This window comes from Oryctolagus cuniculus, chromosome 10 (genome assembly GCF_964237555.1).
Source record: "Oryctolagus cuniculus chromosome 10, mOryCun1.1, whole genome shotgun sequence".
NCBI classification, from domain to species: domain Eukaryota; kingdom Metazoa; phylum Chordata; class Mammalia; order Lagomorpha; family Leporidae; genus Oryctolagus; species Oryctolagus cuniculus.
The window spans coordinates 102,053,944-102,071,387 of NC_091441.1; the positions used below are offsets into that span (position 1 = coordinate 102,053,944).

General features: G+C 62.8%; 2 protein-coding genes across 3 annotated transcripts; one reads left to right on the forward strand and one right to left on the reverse strand.

The window, feature by feature from the left end:
- The first annotated feature begins 1,111 nt into the window (after positions 1–1,111).
- LOC100349241 (serine protease 50) lies at positions 1,112–9,439 on the forward strand. Of its 2 annotated transcripts, none has more exons than XM_051852713.2 (6): positions 1,112–1,669; positions 1,740–1,874; positions 4,288–4,450; positions 5,278–5,561; positions 6,526–6,692; positions 6,926–9,439. In XM_051852713.2, exons 1-6 carry the CDS (start codon positions 1,582–1,584, stop codon positions 7,163–7,165), a joined length of 1,077 nt encoding a protein of 358 aa, XP_051708673.2. In that variant the 5' UTR covers positions 1,112–1,581; the 3' UTR covers positions 7,166–9,439. The 2 variants fall into 2 exon arrangements, with proteins under 2 accessions (XP_051708673.2, XP_069906081.1); XM_070049980.1 differs by having other exon boundaries at positions 4,288–4,417.
- TMIE (transmembrane inner ear) lies at positions 9,108–16,602 on the reverse strand. The gene is made up of 4 exons (XM_002713315.5): positions 16,119–16,602; positions 13,428–13,545; positions 10,170–10,319; positions 9,108–9,900 (listed from the first exon to the last, which is right to left on the reverse strand). The coding sequence occupies exons 1-4, from the start codon at positions 16,218–16,220 to the stop codon at positions 9,797–9,799; spliced, it is 474 nt and encodes a 157-aa protein (XP_002713361.3). The 5' UTR covers positions 16,221–16,602; the 3' UTR covers positions 9,108–9,796.
- Positions 16,603–17,444: the final 842 nt, after the last annotated feature.

A 17,444-nucleotide genomic window follows, 5' to 3' on the forward strand; every position in this document is an offset into this window, starting at 1 on the left:
GAGCCCTGCAGCTCCCCCTCCCCTGACAGGCCGGTATCCCCCTTGGTGAGCCCTCCCCGAGGGTCTTGCCCATTTCTGCTTCATGCTTGAGGTGTGGCAGGGGAGACCTCTCCCCGCTGTGGGGCTGAAGCCCCTGCCTGGTCTTCCGTGCACCCCAGCCATCCCAGGTACCCGTGGCCCTCTCCAGCTCTCTGACGAGCATTTGTCCAGGGCTTTCTGGGACAGCTGGAAGTTCCTCTTCCCAGGAAACTGCCCTTGTGGCATGCGTCCTGGAACTCGTGGGCCTCTGCCACCCCTTGGGTCCCTCGGGGTCTGCAGAACCCACCCAACCCCTGTTCACTCCAGGCCAGGGCAAGACCGTACCCCGCACTCCTGAGTGGCCTCTGCCGCCTCCATGGGCTCCAGGCTGGGCAGAGGGCCCCTGCCAGCCTCAGGGTTGGAGCGGCCAGCTGCCTTTGCCCCTTGCCCCTTGCCCCTTGCCCCTTGCCCCTTGAGGCACCAGAAGAGCAGTGGGTGTGATTTGCCCTCTTTTCAGAGCGTCTCTCCCCAGACCTCAGGCCTTGCTGAATGTTAGCATGTCCCGACTTGATTTAACTTTCACCATATCTTTTACTAGGTCAGCATTTTCCAACAGCTTTGAACCAGATTTTGCAGGATTCCCCAAATGACTTTAAAAAACAGATCAAGTAGCAGAGAGAGGGAGTGGGAGAACAAGCACACATTCCCATCTGCTGGTGCGCTACCCAAATGCCCGCGATCGCCAGGAGTGGGACTGGCTGAAGCCTGGAGCTTCTCAATGCAGATCCCCCACGTGGGTGGCAGGGACCCAGTCACCTCCCAGGGAGCCGAGGCATGTGGGTGCCTGAACCACGTGAGCCTGCCCCTCCGCACACGCTTTAAAGGCTGTTACCCATTTGTGTCACTGAACATCCCGAAGTCCCCCGAAGTCCAACACGCTGAGTGGCCGAGGTCCCCCGCGGCGGGGGGGGGGGGGGGGGGGGGGGAGGGGCGCGTCGCTCTCCCGGCGGCCTCACATTTCCACAGGCAGGGGCATCGGGGACGCAGGAGCTGTGTAGGGGTGGGGGTGGGGGACATGGGGTGGGGGGTTGTTGCTTACTGACGCAGGAATCATTCTTTACCATGCGTTAACCTGCTTCATCTCAGTGCCCTGGGCGAGGGCCCCTGCGCTTTCTGGGCTGGCAAGGTGGGGCTGCGCTGCGCTCGGACGCCAGCCCAGGGCTTTGGGTTCCCTGCACTGCAGGAGAGGGGACAGCAGCGACGAGTCCAGGGCAGTGGGCCGCAGTGCCGGAGAGACCTGGGTGCTGGCCGAGGGTGGGGTGAGAGAGGCCGGAATCCTGCAGGGAAGGAGTACGGTCGCTGGGCGTGGCCTCGACCGCAGACCTCCGCAGCGCCGTGGAAGGGGGTCGCCAGGGGGCGCCCGCGCGGGCCGGGCACAGGAGCGCCATCACCTACTCGCCCGGAGGCCTCGGCGGGCAGCCCGTGGGGGGCGCCATCATTGGGACGGTCACCAGGAGCGCCCCGGCGGAAGGAGCTGGGCGGCGCAGTCGCTGCTCTCCCGGGATGGAGCCCTGGACGTCTGCCCCGTGCCGTGTCCACGCCCTTCTGCTTTTGTTACTGCTGCTCCTGCTGCTGCTGCAGAGACCCCCAGGTGAGCCCCGCCCTCCGCCCCCCGACGCGGGCTTGCGTCCGGCCGCCCCTCACCCTGTGTCCTTCTGCAGGGTGCTTGGGCACGGGCGATGCCTCAGGGAGAGTGTCTGCGGCTGCTGCCCAGGACGACCCCTGCGGGCCCCGAGCTCCCCGGCAGGCCCCGATCCCCCCGGCCGTGCCTGTGACTCCGATTCAGGGAGTACCCTGTGAGTACCGGGGTGTCCACGGGGGCGAGGAGAGTGCTGGGGGGTTTTCAGGCCTTTGGATCTATGCGGGCAGAAGAGCCTGGGGAAGAAGGGGCAGGAGGAGTGGGGGCAGAAGGTATATTTTATTTATTTGAAAGAGTTACACAGAGAGAGAAGGAGAGGCAGAGAGAGGTCCTCCATCTGCTGGTTCACACCCCAATTTGCTGCAGCAGCTGGAGCTGCACCCATCTGAAGCCAGGAGTCAGGAGCTTCCTCCAGGTCTCCCACGTGGGTGCAGGGCCCCAAGGACTTGAGCCATCTTCCACTGCTTTCCCAGGCCATAGCAGAGAGCTGGATCAGAAGTGGAGCAGCTGGGACTCAAACCGGTGTCCATATGGGATGCCGGCACTGCATGCAGCTGCTTTACCTGCTATGCCACAGCGCCGGCCCCAGGACTTTTCCTCTTCTCCTAGTGTTTACCCACTTGCTGTGGGCCACGGCCTGGTCCTAGTGTTTACCCACTTGCTGTGGGCCACGGCCTGGTCCTAGTGTTTACCCACTTGCTGTGGGCCACGGCCTGGTCCTAGTGTTTACCCACTTGCTGTGGGCCACGGCCTGGTCTGGCCTGTAGAGTCAGAGCTCCCCTGCTGGTGACATAGGGGCAGGAAAAGCAGAGGAGTGGGCTTCCTGTCCCTGGGCTGACTGTGGGGCCACTGGCCTCTCCCCTTGCTCCAGGCTCTGACCCAGTCTGCACCTGACCAGGGTCAGGGTCCAACTCCCATCACCCCTACCCCGGCAGCACAGTGGTCTGAGCCTTCGCCTAGGGGTCTCCGGGACAAGCAGGGAAGAGAGACCCTTGAGCTACGGTCTTTGACTGAAGGCCGTGTTGGAAACACTTATTGTCCCAAAGGCCAAAGCCAGGAGCCCAGAACTCAACCCAGGCCTCCCGTGGAGTGGTGGGGACCCAAGTGTGTGAGCCATCACCTGCTGCCCCCCAGGGTCGGTGCCCCTGACTTCACTGCCACAGGACTTCTCCCTGCACTGTCCCTGTTGAATCTCTCTTTCCCGTGTTTGCTCTGAAAATCCTGCTCCTGGCATCCTGACGTTGATTTCCCATCCCCAGTTGGCTTGCAGAACACCTAGGAGTGGGACTACTGGGATGTCCAGAGTACGTGTCTTCGTTAAAAGCTGTTTGCCTAACTGGCTCCAGCAAGTAAGGCTCCCACCAGCAGTGGGCGTGGGTCTGGGCAGTAATCTGCCCTTCCCCCACTTGGTGTCACAGAGTAGACCAGGCAGGTGGCATGGAGCAGAGCCTCACAGAAATTTAAATCTAGGGATGGGAGTGTGGCAACGGGCCAAGCAGCCACTCGCAATGCACGCACCCGCACACCCCATAGTGGAGTACCTACTTTGAGTGCCAGCTATTCTGCTTCTGTTCATTTATTTATTTTTTTTTTTTTTAGGATTTTATTTATTTATTTGAGAGGTAGAATTTCATACAGTGAGAGGGAGAGACAGAAAGAAAGGTCTTCCATCCACTGGTTCACTCCCCAAATGGCCACAATGGCTAGAGCTGGGCCTATTTAAAGCCAGGAGCCTGGAGCTTCCTCCGGGTCTCCCATGTGGATGCAGGGGCCCAAGTGCTTGGGCCATCTGACTGCCTTCCCAGGCCACAGCAGAGAGCTGGATCGAAAGAGGAGCAGCCGGGACTAGAACTGGTGTATTTATGGGATGCCAGCGCTTCAGGCAGAGAATTAACTTACTGTGCCACAACGCCAGCCCCTGCCCTGCTTCTGATTCAGCTTCCTGCTAGTGAGCCTGGGAGGCAGCGCATGATGGCCCAGGTACTTGGGTTCCTACCATCCACAAGGGAGACCCAGATGGAATTCCTGGCCCCTGGCTGTTAGGGGCTTTAGCAGGGTGAAGCAGTAAATGGAAGATCTTCTGATACATCTCCTGCATGCTCACTCTGCCTTTCAGATAAATAAAAATAAAGAATCTGTATCTCCCTGAGGACAGATAGGGTGAAGAAGCTCATGTGGCCACTGCCACTGGGGTCTCCTGCTCAGGCCACGCCTGCTCATGCACATCGCTCACCTTTCTCTTGCTGAGTCACCGGGGCCAGGAGAGGGGCCTGCCTTGCCTGAAGTAGGGACACTGAGGGTGGGTCTAGATGGAGACACAGATGAGGGGTCAGCAGGAGCCGAGGTTGCTGGGTGGATGAAGGCCCCACCGGGGGTCTCCAGCCTGGGCTGTGGGGCCAGGGAGAGGGATACCTGGGCAGTGTCGAGGTCTTTCTGGGCTCGGTGACCCCCGTCCACACATGCACAGCTGCTGAGCGGAGCAGGAGAGCTGTGGAGAGGTGGGGGGCCAGGCGGAGGACACGGGACAGACAGGGACTGAGCCCTCACTCGGCGCTTGTCTTCCTCCTCAGCCTGCGGCTTCTCTAAGGAGCGGGACCCCACCCTCAGAGACCCGGAGGCCATGGCTCGGCGCTGGCCGTGGATGGTCAGTGTGCGAGCCAATGGCATACACATTTGTGCCGGTACCCTCATTTCCTACCGGTGGGTGCTGACCGTGGCCCACTGCCTGACCGAGTGAGTGGGGGCCCAGGTAGGGTGGGGAGAGGCATTCGGAGCACCAGGGGCCCGGTCCCTCTGCTCAGCTGGTCCAGCGGCGGCAGCTGTGCCCTCTGCAGAGCCCACTGTCCCAGCCTCAGCCTCTCGCTGCCGGGAGCAAGTGGGGGCTGTGTCCCACAGAAACCTTCTGGGGGGCAGTCCTGGAAGCACTGCTGCCCGCCCTTTTGCTCCCTCCTCTGGCCCCTTGGTCCCATGCAGCAGCCCGCAGGCCGGCCACAGGGCCGCAGGAGCAGACCCTGCTGTTTCCTTCCAGCCCCGTGGCTTCCGCTGCCTCGTTCCCCTTTTCCTTCAGTCAAGTGATTGGCAGGCGTGTGAGCCAGCCCAACCTGGCACCAGGGCAGAGGGGTTGAGTGATTCCACTCAGGCTGACGACAGGTGCGCCTGGGGATCCGATCAGAGTGGGTGCCGGCCTGACGGGCGTGCCGGCCTCAGGGGCACACAGGAACGCCAGGGATGTGCTGAGAAAGGTGGTTTGGGAACCAGGCCATGTGCGATTCCTAAGGCCTCTGGCACCTGCCAAGGAGCAGCACAGGGGGCTGGCGAGAGTGCAGAGCTGGGAGCCGGGGGACACTGGCTTCGCAGCTCAGCCCTGCCACTCCCCAGCGGTGCAGCCCTGAGCAGGGCGTGTGCTTCTCTGTGCCCCAGGCTGTCTCAGTAAGCTGCTGTTGTACTCAGGGCCCTGGAGCAGTGGGTGCCTGCCTGGATGTGGTGGCCGGGGGCGGGGGGCAGCAGAGGGGCAAGGGGCAGGGCTGGAGCTGACAGCGGACGCCCCTGGGGCTCCCCAGGAGCAATGTTCACTACACAGTCAAGATGGGGAGCCCGTGGTTGGACCGGGAGGCGAACTCTACCTCCGAAGTCTCGGTGCTCCAAGTCATCGTGAACAGCAGGTTCCGAGCCCAGCGTTACTGGTCCTGGATCGGCCACGCCAATGACATTGGCCTCCTTGAGCTGCAGCAGGTGTCCCGGTATAGCAAGTACGTCTGGCCCATCTGCCTGCCCGGCCCGGACTTCACGGTGAAGGAACAGACCGTGTGCACTGTGACGGGCTGGGGGCTCTCCAAGGCTGATGGTGAGTCCCAGCCTCCCAGCCTGGGGCGTCCCAGCCTGGGGCGGGTGCTGTGAGAGGGGCCGGGGCCCCCACAGGCAGGCAGTGCTGATGCTCCTGTCACACTCATCCCTGGAGTCCCCTTCCCTCAAGGGTCTCAGCAGTGAACACATCCAGGCCACCTGGGCCTCGGGGACCCTGATTGCCTTGGCTCCCCTCCCCACCCCCAACTCCCCTGGCCCAGGCCAAGGTGTCTAAGCAGAACTGCCTCAAAGGCAGAGAGGGTGAGAGTAATGCCGGTCACCCCGCACCTGGAGCCAAGCCAAGCCAGGGGAGCAGGTCTGCGTCTGTGTGATGCCCCCGGCAGACCCGGTGGTGGGAGTCACGCAGGGCATCCTGGGGTCCTCGACTCCCTCGGGGGTCCTCAGTCTCCTGCCATTGCAGTTCAGGAACAGGCCCATCCAGGGCTCTGCTTCCTGCTGGGCCTTGGAATGCCCACCTCCTTCAGGGAACACCCTGGGAGGAATGGGGGTGACGGTGCCATCTCCTGGGAGTAGCCAGGAGTGGTCAGGAGTCACTGTCTCCCAGGAGCTCAGGCTAGTGACAGAGACCCTTGGGGTAGGGCAGGGGTAGGGCCCACACCTGGCTCCATGGAGGGGGTTCTGGGAGAGGTGGGGTGCGGGGAGGCCTTTTCAGAGGGCTTGAAGAACAGGAGGGATGAGGCCTGAGGGAGGCTGGCCAGGCACTGAGAGGGATGCCGAAGGGGTGTGGGGAGATGTGGGGGACCCAGTGGGCTGGACTCTGCAGGAGGGGAGACCAGGTCCAGGAAAGCCAGGCTGTGGGGGCAGTGCCCAAGGAGGGCTCTATGCTGCTGGTGACACGTCCAAGAGGCTGGTGAGGGGCTGGGGGCAGGGGACAAGGCTGCTGACAGGACAGTGGCGGTGGGCGGCGGTGAGGCCAGGCCTGAGCAGGAGCCCCTGTCTCACAGGCACGTGGCCCCAGTTCCGGACCATTCAGGAGAAGGAAGTCACCGTCCTGAGCACCAAGGACTGTGACAGCTTCTACCACAAGTTCTCCAGGACGCCCAAGCTGGTTCGGATCGTCAACCCCCAGATGCTGTGTGCAGAGGACACCAGCAGGGAGGAGTTCTGCTACGTGAGTGCTCGCCCTGCTCACCCTCCTCCAACGGCACCTGGCAGGTGGGGCTGGGCGGTGGGCACTGAAGACGTGGGAGACGGAGCAGCCCTGGGTCTGGAGCACCTCTCAGCCGTGAGGACCCTAGGGGACCCTGGGGAGGATCTGGTGTGGGGGGTGCCTCGGGCTGAGTCCCCTCCCCGACAGGCCTCACCTGGGCTCTGACCCCTTGTATCTCCAACGGGTCCCCGCAGGAGGAAACTGGCGAGCCCTTGGTCTGCCTTTCGGGGGGTGCATGGTACCTGCTGGGGATGGCGAGCTGGGGTGCAGGCTGTGAGAAGAGACAGGCCCCGCCCATCTACATGCAAGTCTCCTCATACCATCAGTGGATCTGGGACACCCTCAACAACCTGCAGCCCCAGGGCCCGCCAGCCCCCTCCAGGGCCCTGCTCCTGGCCCTGGTGCTACCCCTTGGGCTCCTCACTGCTGTGTGACACTCTGCATGCTGTCCCTGGGCACGCCCCCCCCCCAGGCCCCTCCTTGCCCTCTGCCCGGGGTGCTGCAGGTGCAGCTCTCAGAGCCCTGTGGGTCAGGGCGGAAACTAGGCACTCAATTAAATGCTTCCCTTTCTCACGCCTCACTTCTTCCCCAGGCCTGGGAGGCCTGCGCTGTCTGGGTCTGCTGTAGGGGGGAGGCAAGTGATCTGGATGGTGAGGGTGTGGGGGACTGCTGAAGAGTGCAGGGCCCCTGGCTGGCGCCGCAGCTCAGTAGGCTAATCCTCTACCTGCAGCACCGGCATACCGGGTTCTAGTCCTGGTCAGGGCACCAGATTCTGTCCCAGTTGCCCCTCTTCCAGGCCAGCTCTCTGCTGTGGCCCAGGAGTGCAGTGGAGGATGGCCTGGGTGCTTGGGCCCTGCACCCGCGTGGGAGACCTGGAGAGGCACCTGGCTCCTGGCTTTGGATCAGCGCGGTGCGCCGGCCGTGGCAGCCATTGGAGGGTGAACCAATGGCAAAAGGAAGACCTTTCTCTCTCTCTCTCTCTCTTTCTCTCTCTCTCTCACTGTCCACTCTGCCTGTCAAAAAAAAAAAAAAAATGCAGGGCCCCTAAGATCTATGTCCATGAAAAGACTCGGGTTGGCTACTGTGGGACAGCGGGACATTGGGGTCAGATGATGGAGGGTCTGGAAAGTACTGCCAGGATGCAACCTGAGGCTGGGGCGGAGTGAAGCTCTGACTGCCTGGGAGGGGAGTAGGAGTCAGGCTGTCCTGGACTTTGGCTACCTCCTGGCCAGGGGCTGGGACACACCTCCTGTTACTCCGAAGAGCTGTAAGGCACCTTGACCCTCTAGTTTTGCTCTTGCCTGGAGCCCAGGGCAGGTGCCCACTGAGGCCAGGCAGGATCCCTGCTGTCAGCAGCCACACCAGCCCACCAAGGGTTAGTGGAGGCCACAGGGCAGGGGGCTGGAGGTGGATGGAGCCCAGGACTGGACTGCCCCTCCATTGTCTTGTGTGACCCTAAGTGGCCCCTGCCCCTCTGGACATGCGCTGTCTCTGTCTGGCCACACAGGAGGGTTTGAGCCTGAATGGGTAGAGTGGCTGTGGTATGAGAAGCCCACAGGCGGGACTTAGTGGGCAGAGGTGCTGGAGAACCAGCTGCTTCCGTGGGCAACCTTGTGTGTCTTGGCCTCTCAGATCCTCTGCTCCTTTTCACGTCAGCCTGGGCATCCGTCCCTGTGTTGTGATCTGGGTCCAGGCCAGGCACCCGTGTGACTCGGTTCTGAGTTCCCAGCCCTGGGCACAAAGGCACAAAGGCACAAAGGCCTGGGGCAGCCGAGGGAGCAGCAGGCAGCTGTCCTCCATAGGCCTGAGGTCTGCCTCAGGGGAGCCAGGGGCTGCGGCTGCTTCTGTCTCGGGTTCACCTAATTCATGCTGGGAGATGAGCCAGGGAGGGAACGTCATCGCTCGGCCGCCTACCGCATCAACACCCCAGGGACTGTGTGTGTGTGTGTGAGTGTGTGTATGTACGTATGTCAGTGTGTATGTGAGAGTGCGTGTGTGAATACACCTGTGTGTTTCTGTGTCACTATGTGAGTGTATGTGACTGTGAGTACATGTGTGTGATTGTGTGAAAGTGTGTATATGTAACATGCACGTGTGTATGTATGTGTGGTTATGTAAGGGCACCTGTGTGTGTGTGTGTGTGTGTGTATGAGAGTGAGTGAAGGCCCTCCCCTCCCCTGCACTCAGGGCTGTGTCCCAGCAGGCTCCTGGCCGCCTCTCCTCCTCTGAGCACCTCTGTGACGTTCTGCTCCAGGCCTTCTGGAAGCGCCTCTCAGCATCTCCTCTCTACTAGCATTCAGGCCCCGCTGACGTTGGGGCCTTTGGCTTTGGCTGGAAGAAGCTCCTTGCAGGTGGTGGGCAGGGAGTGGGCAGAAGGGAGCTGTACGCTGTTTTATTCAGCAGGTGGAAGGCTGGTGGAACCCACTCCCTGCCGTGAGCCCAGCAGGCGTCGAAAGGGCTACCAGCACAGCTGCGGGTCCCCGTGGCTTCTCAGATATCCCCGATGCACCCCAGCAGCCAGGGGTCTCTTCCCTGCTCTTTTCCCTGCTGCCTCAGGTCCACCCGTCTCAGCCCTCTGCTCACTCCTCTGGTCTGGAACCCTTTTCCGCCCCCTGCCAAGAGTAGGGCAGTCTCCCGCCCCTCACAGCGGCTGCCTGGCCCAATCTGAGCCCTCCTGCTCTCCCAGTGTCCCCCTCTTCCCACTTCCCTCTCTCCCTCTTCACAGCTAGGCTGAGGGCGGCCTCACCCCCACCGTTCAATTCAGAATCCCACACAGCCACGGCCACTGCTGTCCTTTGAGGAGTGGGTGGGGCCGAGGCACACGTGGGCAGGGAGCGCAGTGTGCGGCTGCTCTGCATCTGCAGGGTGGCCCAGGCCACCTGTGCTGAGCACAGTGCCCACAGGGAGGGCATAGGAGCAGTGGGATCCAGCAGGCACCTGCTGGCTGTGGGCCTCTGCTTTCCCCTCTGGCCACCGCCCTCGGTTCTCGCATGAGCTGAGTCCAAGTCCCCGGACTCGAGCTCCAGGGCCTGCGAGCCCCAGCTGCTGCCTGCAGGGCGTGCTCCTCATTTCTCCCCTTTCTTCTTCTTGGCCTCATTCTTCTCGTCCTCTTCTACCTTGATGGCCACTGTGTCCACACTGTCCTCTTTCTTCTTCTTCTTTTTCTCCTCTGTGGGGAGGGGAAGAGGCCGTGAGACCAGGGCCCAGCAGCCTCCAGGGGCCTGCCCTTTCCTGCCCAGGTCCCGCCTGCCTGTCCCACTGAGAGTGGACTCCTGTTGTGTTATCCTCACTCCGATCAATCCCTGAGCTCTGGTCTCCTGGGCCTGGGCAGCTCCCCTCTCTGAGCCTGAGAGCAGGCTGACTGCAGGCAGCAGGGCCAAGGAAACTGGCTGGCTCGGCAGCGCGGAGAGTGGCTGGGGCTGGCCAGGGTCTGCTCACCTCCCGGGATCTCCGTGAGCTCATTGAGGGGTGGCACGGTCTCCAGCTTGTCTGTGTACATCTTGGCTGCCTTCCGCTGCAGGTACCGGGCTTCGATCTCCTTCCGGGTCCGTGGCACACGGCAGTTGAAGACACAGCACAGGGTGATAACTGGAGGGACGATTGGGCAGGCTTGGTCTCTGGGAAGCAGTCTGGGCAGGCCTCGGACATTGGAGAGATGACACCCAAACTTCTGGCCTACCTCCATCCTCTTCTGAGTGCCCCCCCCACCCCCCGTGGATCCTTGGGTCTGGGGTCCCAGGTAGCTTCTGGAGCAGGGTTGACTTCATGCATAGGTGCTGAATGCAGACAGGTTTGTGCTTGGTTTAATGCTCTGCTGCCAGCTTTTACAACTGCTTAATGCTTACACAAGGGGCCTTGTGTTCTCATCTTGCCCTGGCCCTGTGAGCCGTGCAGCCAGCCCCAGTCCTCAGGGTCTTTTTGACTGGGGTGGGGGTCCAGCAGGGGAGGCCCCGGGCTGCATCCTGACTCGTGCTGGAGCTCCCTAGAGGCTTCTGGGTTGCTCCCAGGGCATCCACGTTTTTCCTCCCCAGGCTCCAGAGAGCTGGGCCCGGGCTGGCTCAGACACTCACGGACGTGACTGTCCCCAGCCTCCCCGAGGATTCCTGCCGGCCTGGGAGGGAGCCTGCTGTGACAGGGCCCAGACCCGGCCCGGGGCGTTCCCCTCACGGAGTTATTCCCGCGGTGGGTTTCCGGCCAAGGGCTGCTGCGCCCACGCCAGTTGGGCCGAGGCGTGGAGTTGGCCTGTCCTCTGATGGGCAGGGCAGGGCTGCCAGGACCTGGCTGGCCCGGGGTTTACTTTTCTAAGGCCCCCACAGTCTGACCACCTTGACCCCAGCCCCAGGGGAAGGGACGGAGCTGCTTCCTATAATAAATCAGATGACATAGCTTCCTGGCAGCCTCCCCGGGGCAGACGGGAGCGGGCAGGACAAACGGGCTATTTTGGGGAGGACGGGTCAGACCTGTGTAGCCTGGGCTGTAGCGCCCTCTGAGTTCATCTGGTGCAGCCAGGGCAGTACTCCTTCAGATAAATACCAGGGTCCTTCCGAGAGCTCACAGAACATAAAATAAAAAGCTCAGTTTATTTTGGTGCCAAAAAAAAAAAAATCAAAATCCATGCTTATGAAGGATTATGGGAAATGAGTATTATTATAAAAAGATGCATGGATTTCAAAAAATTTTTGCACCAAAATAAACATCTGGTAGCTTCATTTCACATCAATTTTTGAAGTCTTATACTGTGGTCCTGTTTGGTCTCACCCAGGCCCTCAGGAGAAAGAGAGGGAGTGAGTGGACTGGCCCCCACGCCAGAGCCGGGAACAGGACTGGGCTCCCGAGGGGAGGATTGGGAGTGCACCCGGTGTACACCGGTCTGGGTGTACGTGCATGCCTTTCTTACCCCAAAGGCTGGACTCTGGTCTCCTCCAGACCCCTGTGTGTGTGCCTGAGACCCAAGACTGGCCCCTGACCTTTACCCTGCTGGCTTGGGGCGCCTCCCCTAGCCCCTTCCCACACCCCAACACGCACCAGACATCTCCTCAGGACCGTGCCCATCCAGGCTGCATGGAGGCTGAAGCTTCAACGGGAGCCTGCGGGCAGCTGCGGGCAGTGAGGGCCAGGCTCAACCCCACTGTCCCTCCAGCACTGCCCCTCCCAGCCTGCCTGCTTGCTGCTCTTGAGTTCCGGGACCCAGGCGGGGGCTTGGGACGTGGGATCCTGGGCTGAAGGAGGCCCCCAGGGGCAGCCTTGCAGCCCAGCCCCTTTGCCTGTGGGTTCTGGGCAATCAGCGCCACCACAGAGGCCCAGGCAGACTGGGACGCAGCAGCCGTGTGCTGTCCCGGGAGACGGGCTGTGCAATGGGAGGTGAGCGGTGGGCCGCGGTCCTTGAGGGGATGTCCGGGTGCCTCCTGGGGTGTGCAGCTGTGCAGCCGTCTGCTCAGGCCGTGGGCACCTCCTCCTCGGTTTCCGGTCAAGCAGAGCCCGGCAGAGGTGCCACAGTAACCCCTGCCTCCTGGGGAGCCCCAGGGCTGCTCTTCGAGCTGCGCCCTGCACTGCTGCTGTGGCCCCTGAAGGGCCGCGGCCTCAGCCAGCCCCGGCTCTGGGTGCTGCCTGCTGTCTCCCTCCCAGGGCACCTGTGGGAGCGGCCTCCACTAGGGCGCCACACTGCTTCTGGGCCTCTGCTCAGAACAGAATGCAGCCTCCTGCTCACATGGACTGGGGGGTTATTTTCCCTTCCCGGGGGGCACTTCTGGTGGCAGGAGAAGCACATGCAAGTCAGATGTCACACATGTGGCTTGGGGCCCTCACATCTGGACTGGCCCTTTGTGGGGGCCGCCCTGCCCTACAGGAAGGCTCCAGCCAGAACCTCGGCACGTTAGCCCCCAGGAACTGCCTGCTGGGGGTTACCTGGGACCATGTGTGGAGTGGGTAGCCCCAGCCTCTGCTCATACCGAACCCCTGCCGGCCTTGCCTTTCCCGGCTGTAGTGGAGAGGCCCGCTCCAGGAAGCCTCCATGGGGAGTGGGTTTCTTCTCAACTCACGGCCCGCATCCCCATCCTCCACCCCTGCCTGTGGGAACCTCTGCCACGCATTCCACGTGACTTCTGGCCCCTTCTCGGGCTCAGACTCCCACAGTGTCAGGGAGGAAGAGTGGGGGTGGGGGGAGGGGACTGAGCTCATTTCTGCTGTGACTTTGCACGCAGAAGACCCCAGCAGAGGAACCGACCTCCTGCTTTTAATTGAGACGGCCGTGAGTCATTCCCGGGGAAATGGCGTCCGACGAGGCTGGGTGCGAAGCCCGGGAGCCACATCTGCCGGGCATCTGGGGCCTCTCGGGTGGAGGGCGGCCTTTCTGGGGCCTTGGGCGTGGGCTCTGTAAGCTGGCCCGACTGCAGGAAAAGCATCAGGAGGCCAGGCACGAAGGGGAAAATGACACGTCCTCCTCCTCCTCCTGAGTCCCCTGTAATTACCATAATTGCCCTGTGGCTGCCTCCCCAGGCCCGGCAGAATACTTTGGGTCACCACTGTCCCATCAGCTCTCCGTGGGGACTTTGTGTGGACCAGGAGGTGCCAGAAACCACCGTGGGCCTCCTGCGGGTGCCTGGCCAGCTCGCGCTGCCCGGAATCGCCGCTGGGAGCCCGCGGGGGGTGCTGTGCGCCCGCTGTGCTGGGGCGGAGAAGGCAGGGGCAGCTACTCACTGATGGACAACACGAAGAGGGAAAAGATGCCCACCACGTGCCACAGGCGCATGTCCCAGAACACCACTGTCTCCTTGGTCAGCGGGGGTGGCTTGGGCTTGGGCGGAGCCGTGCTGGGCTGTGGGGCAGGAGAGAGGGGGGTGAGCAAGGAGGCAGAGGCCAGTGGGCTGGGACTGGGCCAAGGGGGACCCAGGTCTCAGCCAAGCATCTCTGCATCTCCTCTAATCAAGCGTCCTAAACATTCACAGCCAACACCCTAGACTTCGGAAAGTTCCAGATTTAGAACGAGAGGACAGAGCAGGGCCCCAGACCACAGAGCTGGGGACTGGGACTGGGCATGTGGCTGATGCTTGGGGAAGCCAAGTCTGGATGACCAGTCCCAGCCAGGCTCAGGGCCTCCCACTCCAGCCCCGGGCCCCATGCAGGTAGATGGGGTCTCAGGACCAAGGCCAGAGGCACAGGCAGCCCAGGGCCACATTGGGACTGGCTTTGTTCCTTTGGCTCCCCAGTGGGGTCTGGGAGTGGAGGTAGGAGTCAGGGCCCCAGAGCCCCTCCAGTCAGTGAAGACCTCCCCTGGGTAACCTCGCACAGTGGTCTGCGCTACTGGGAGTCACAGTCATCAGGTCAGGACTAGATAAATTGCCTGCAGTGCAGCAGCGACACCTGGAGGCCAAAACATAGAAGTGCTCTGCTGTGAACCTGAGCGGGGCACTGCCGGCTCCCTGCTCTGCAGGACTCAGGGTACATGACCCTGCCCCAGCGTCCAGGCGGCACAGATCTGCCCCATGTATGAGGGGACCTGGTCTTGCCCTGGGCTTCTAGGAGAGACTCAGGGTAGGAGACGACACTATCCTGTCCTAGGCCTCCAGGGGACATGGTCATACCCCAAGATAAAAGGGGACATGGCTCTTCCCTGTTGTTTTAGTGGCCTTGTCCTGAGGGGACACTGGCTGCCCTGTGGAATCTGAGCAGGACCTGTGCCTGACCAGAGAGGAACATGACCTTGTCTGTTGCAAGTTTGGCTGTGGGGAGGGAGGGGTTAAACACCCAGAGCAAGAGAGGGGCGTGACCTCTGCAAGGCCTTGTCCCTGGCTCACTGAATGGGGGGGGGGGGGGACATGAAGGAGTCCCTCTGGCTGTCCTGGAAACAGACACGACCTCTACCTCAACACCCCTACCCGCCATGATGCTTCACCCTGGTCCTTAAACACAGACTGGGCCCCTTCCTAAGCCACCTGACGACCACCACCCTCCAGCGTGGGGGGGGGCACTCGCAGGGGGCCAGCAGTGTGCGCTCCTGTGGGTGCAGGGTTCCCTGGCGGAGCTGCGGCAGGACCTCAGTTTCTCCACCTATGAGAGGAATGGGTCATTCCAGAAGCCTCGGGGGCGTTGTCTGCACCCCACCTGACGGGGACACTGACAAGAAGGCTCCTGTCCTCAGCATGTGTTCACGTGGGGAACACGTGGGTCAGGCACGCACGTGTGGGGCTGGGCACATTTTGTGCGTACAGGGCCCACAGTTGAGAGTCTTGGACCAGAGGCAAGTTCTCCCATTCTGAGCTCACATCCCCTGGGGGAGAAGAATCCCTGGCTCACAACGGACTTGACCCCTGTCCCAGCCTTCTGCCTGCGCCCAGGCCAGCTCCAGTCAGCACCCGAGGCCTCCAGGCAGCTCCACGGGGCTCCAGCCAGCCTGTCTACACTTACAGGGACACTGGAGCTGACACCTGATTCTGCCCCTGCCTCCTGGACACGCCCCCTGGTCGGCAGCAGCAGGGACAGGCTTCACTGGGGTGCGGCGGCCTGTCCCCATGCCCTCCTCAGGCCCCCCTCGGTCCAGGGCTGTGTCACTCTGTCCCCATGACTCTGTCCTTTCTCTCCCCTCCCGTCCCCTGGACCCACCCCTTCCCTCGAGGGCTCTCCAGGGCACCTCTGCCTGCCCCTGCGTTTCTGTTATCCTGCTTACTCTGTCCCCACATCTCCCTGCCTCTGGCTCTTGGGCCTTCTCCCTCTGCCTTTGTACCCCAGATCTGATGGCCACCTCTTCTCAGGCTCAGTGGGAGTGGGGTGCAGAGGCGGCGGGGCGGCTGCACATGGCCTACCCTGGCCCTTCCTGACCACCCAGCTCCTCCCGGCTCTCCTCCCTCTTCCCCTTCGTTCCCCCCTTTCCAGACCAGATCTCATCACCAGGGGCACCTGCTCCAAAACCTTCCACTGATTTCCGAGATCACCAGGCGCAGGTCAGCCCCCACTCCCTGGGCCCCGCCCCTCCCATGCCTTCTTGGTCCCAGGGCTGCACCTGGCCGCTGCCTTAAGGGCTCCTCATTCTGCTGCCGCCAACCGGACTTGGGGTGCTCTGACCTCTTACCCAAGGCTATGCCCCTCCCCTCAGGCGGGGTCTGGGGATGTCAGGAGCAGAGGCTGCTTCCCAGGGTCACAGTCTACACATACCCCTCCCCTCTTAGACTAGAGGTCAAGGAAGCCAGGGGCCACCATGAAAGGAAAGCCTGCAGCAAGGGGAGTATGTCCCCAATTAGACTGGGAACCCCCAGGTGAGGGTGGGTCTCTCCCTCGAGAAATTAGGGTCCCTGGGAGTGGGGGCCAAATGTCCTGGCAGGGTGACACAGGGCTCCAGGAAGGGATAAAGCCAGCACGCACCCCCAGTCCCCGGCTCCGCGTCGCCAGCCTCACCTCCACCAGCTGCCCGGCGACCCCCGCGAGGCAAACCCCGAGCGCGGCCGCGGCGCCGCCCAGCCCCCAGAGGGGCCCCGCGCCGGGCGGTAGCCGCGCCATCTTCGCGGCGCTCGCGCAGCTGTGGCCGAGGGAACCCGGGGCGATGCTCCTGCCAGGCAGGTGGCTCTCGGTGACGGTGACGGCGGCGGCGAGCTCCGGGCGCGGGCTGGCGAGCAGGCGGGCATCATTTATTCATCGTGGGTGTCGGGTTCCTGTGCCGCCCGCCCCCACCCTCCCAGCAGGATGGGGGCCCGCCGTGTGCAGGGAGAGCTGGCTGCAGACCCCCGGGGCGCCAGGAGCAGAGCTGGGGGTCTGGTCGTCAGTCAACAGGGCCCCCTCCCTTCCCCACTGGGGCCTCACTTCCCTGGAGCAGGGGAGGGGCTGGCTTCTGCCGGTCTCCCAGGCCCTTCCCATTCTGAAGTCTTTGAAAAATGGACTGGACTTGGGGGGCGGACAGAGTGCACAGGTTGCCATGGCGACAGGCGCTCAGGGATGTCCTGGGCCTTCTGGCCTGGCTTCCTGCCCAGAGGCAGCTCTGGTCACTCTGGACACCAGAGCTGCGGGAGGTGGGGTGGGGTGGGGGTGGGGGAGCAGGGCTTGGTGCAGCCAGAGATGCCAGCTGCAGGGGCTGTGGAAGGTTCCTGAAGGAACCAGCATCCTGTGCCCCGCAGGACAGGGTAGGCTGGGACTTGACTCAGGTCAGCCTGAGCAGGGGCCCTGGCCGCTCCCTGAAGCTGACCCAAGCTGAGCCGTGGTGACCTAGGGTGCAGAGGGTCCGGGGTGAGGAGTTGGGAGGGGAGTGGGGAGACTCCCCGGTTCACTCCCGCCTCTCCTTCCTTGTCATCACTCATCTGCCCACCGGGTGCAGGGAGAGGCAGCCTGGCATCTGCATCACCAGGGACAGCTGGGGAGACCTGCCCGGGGGGAGCCACCTGGTCCCCCCCCCCAGCAAGAGTAGCCCTTAGAACTGGGGACCCTCAGGGGCCAGGGCTGCTAAGCGCTCTGGCCTGGAGGAGCCATAGATAGCAAGAAGCAAGGCAGACGGCAGCAGGGAGCAGAGGGCCTGCTGCAGACAGCTTCGAGCCTGGGCAGGACGGGGCTGGGGTGGGGCGGCAGGCAGGACAGCTGCTGGCCCAGTGTGGCTGGCCCCGGGGACCCACTGAGGAACCCTCACCGGGGGCTGGCCGCCCCAACCCCCACCCTCCACCCCCAGGCAAGCAAACAGCAGCTCCACTAAAGCCCAGCGCACTCCCACAGCTTTGCGTCCTCACTCCCTGAGCCCAC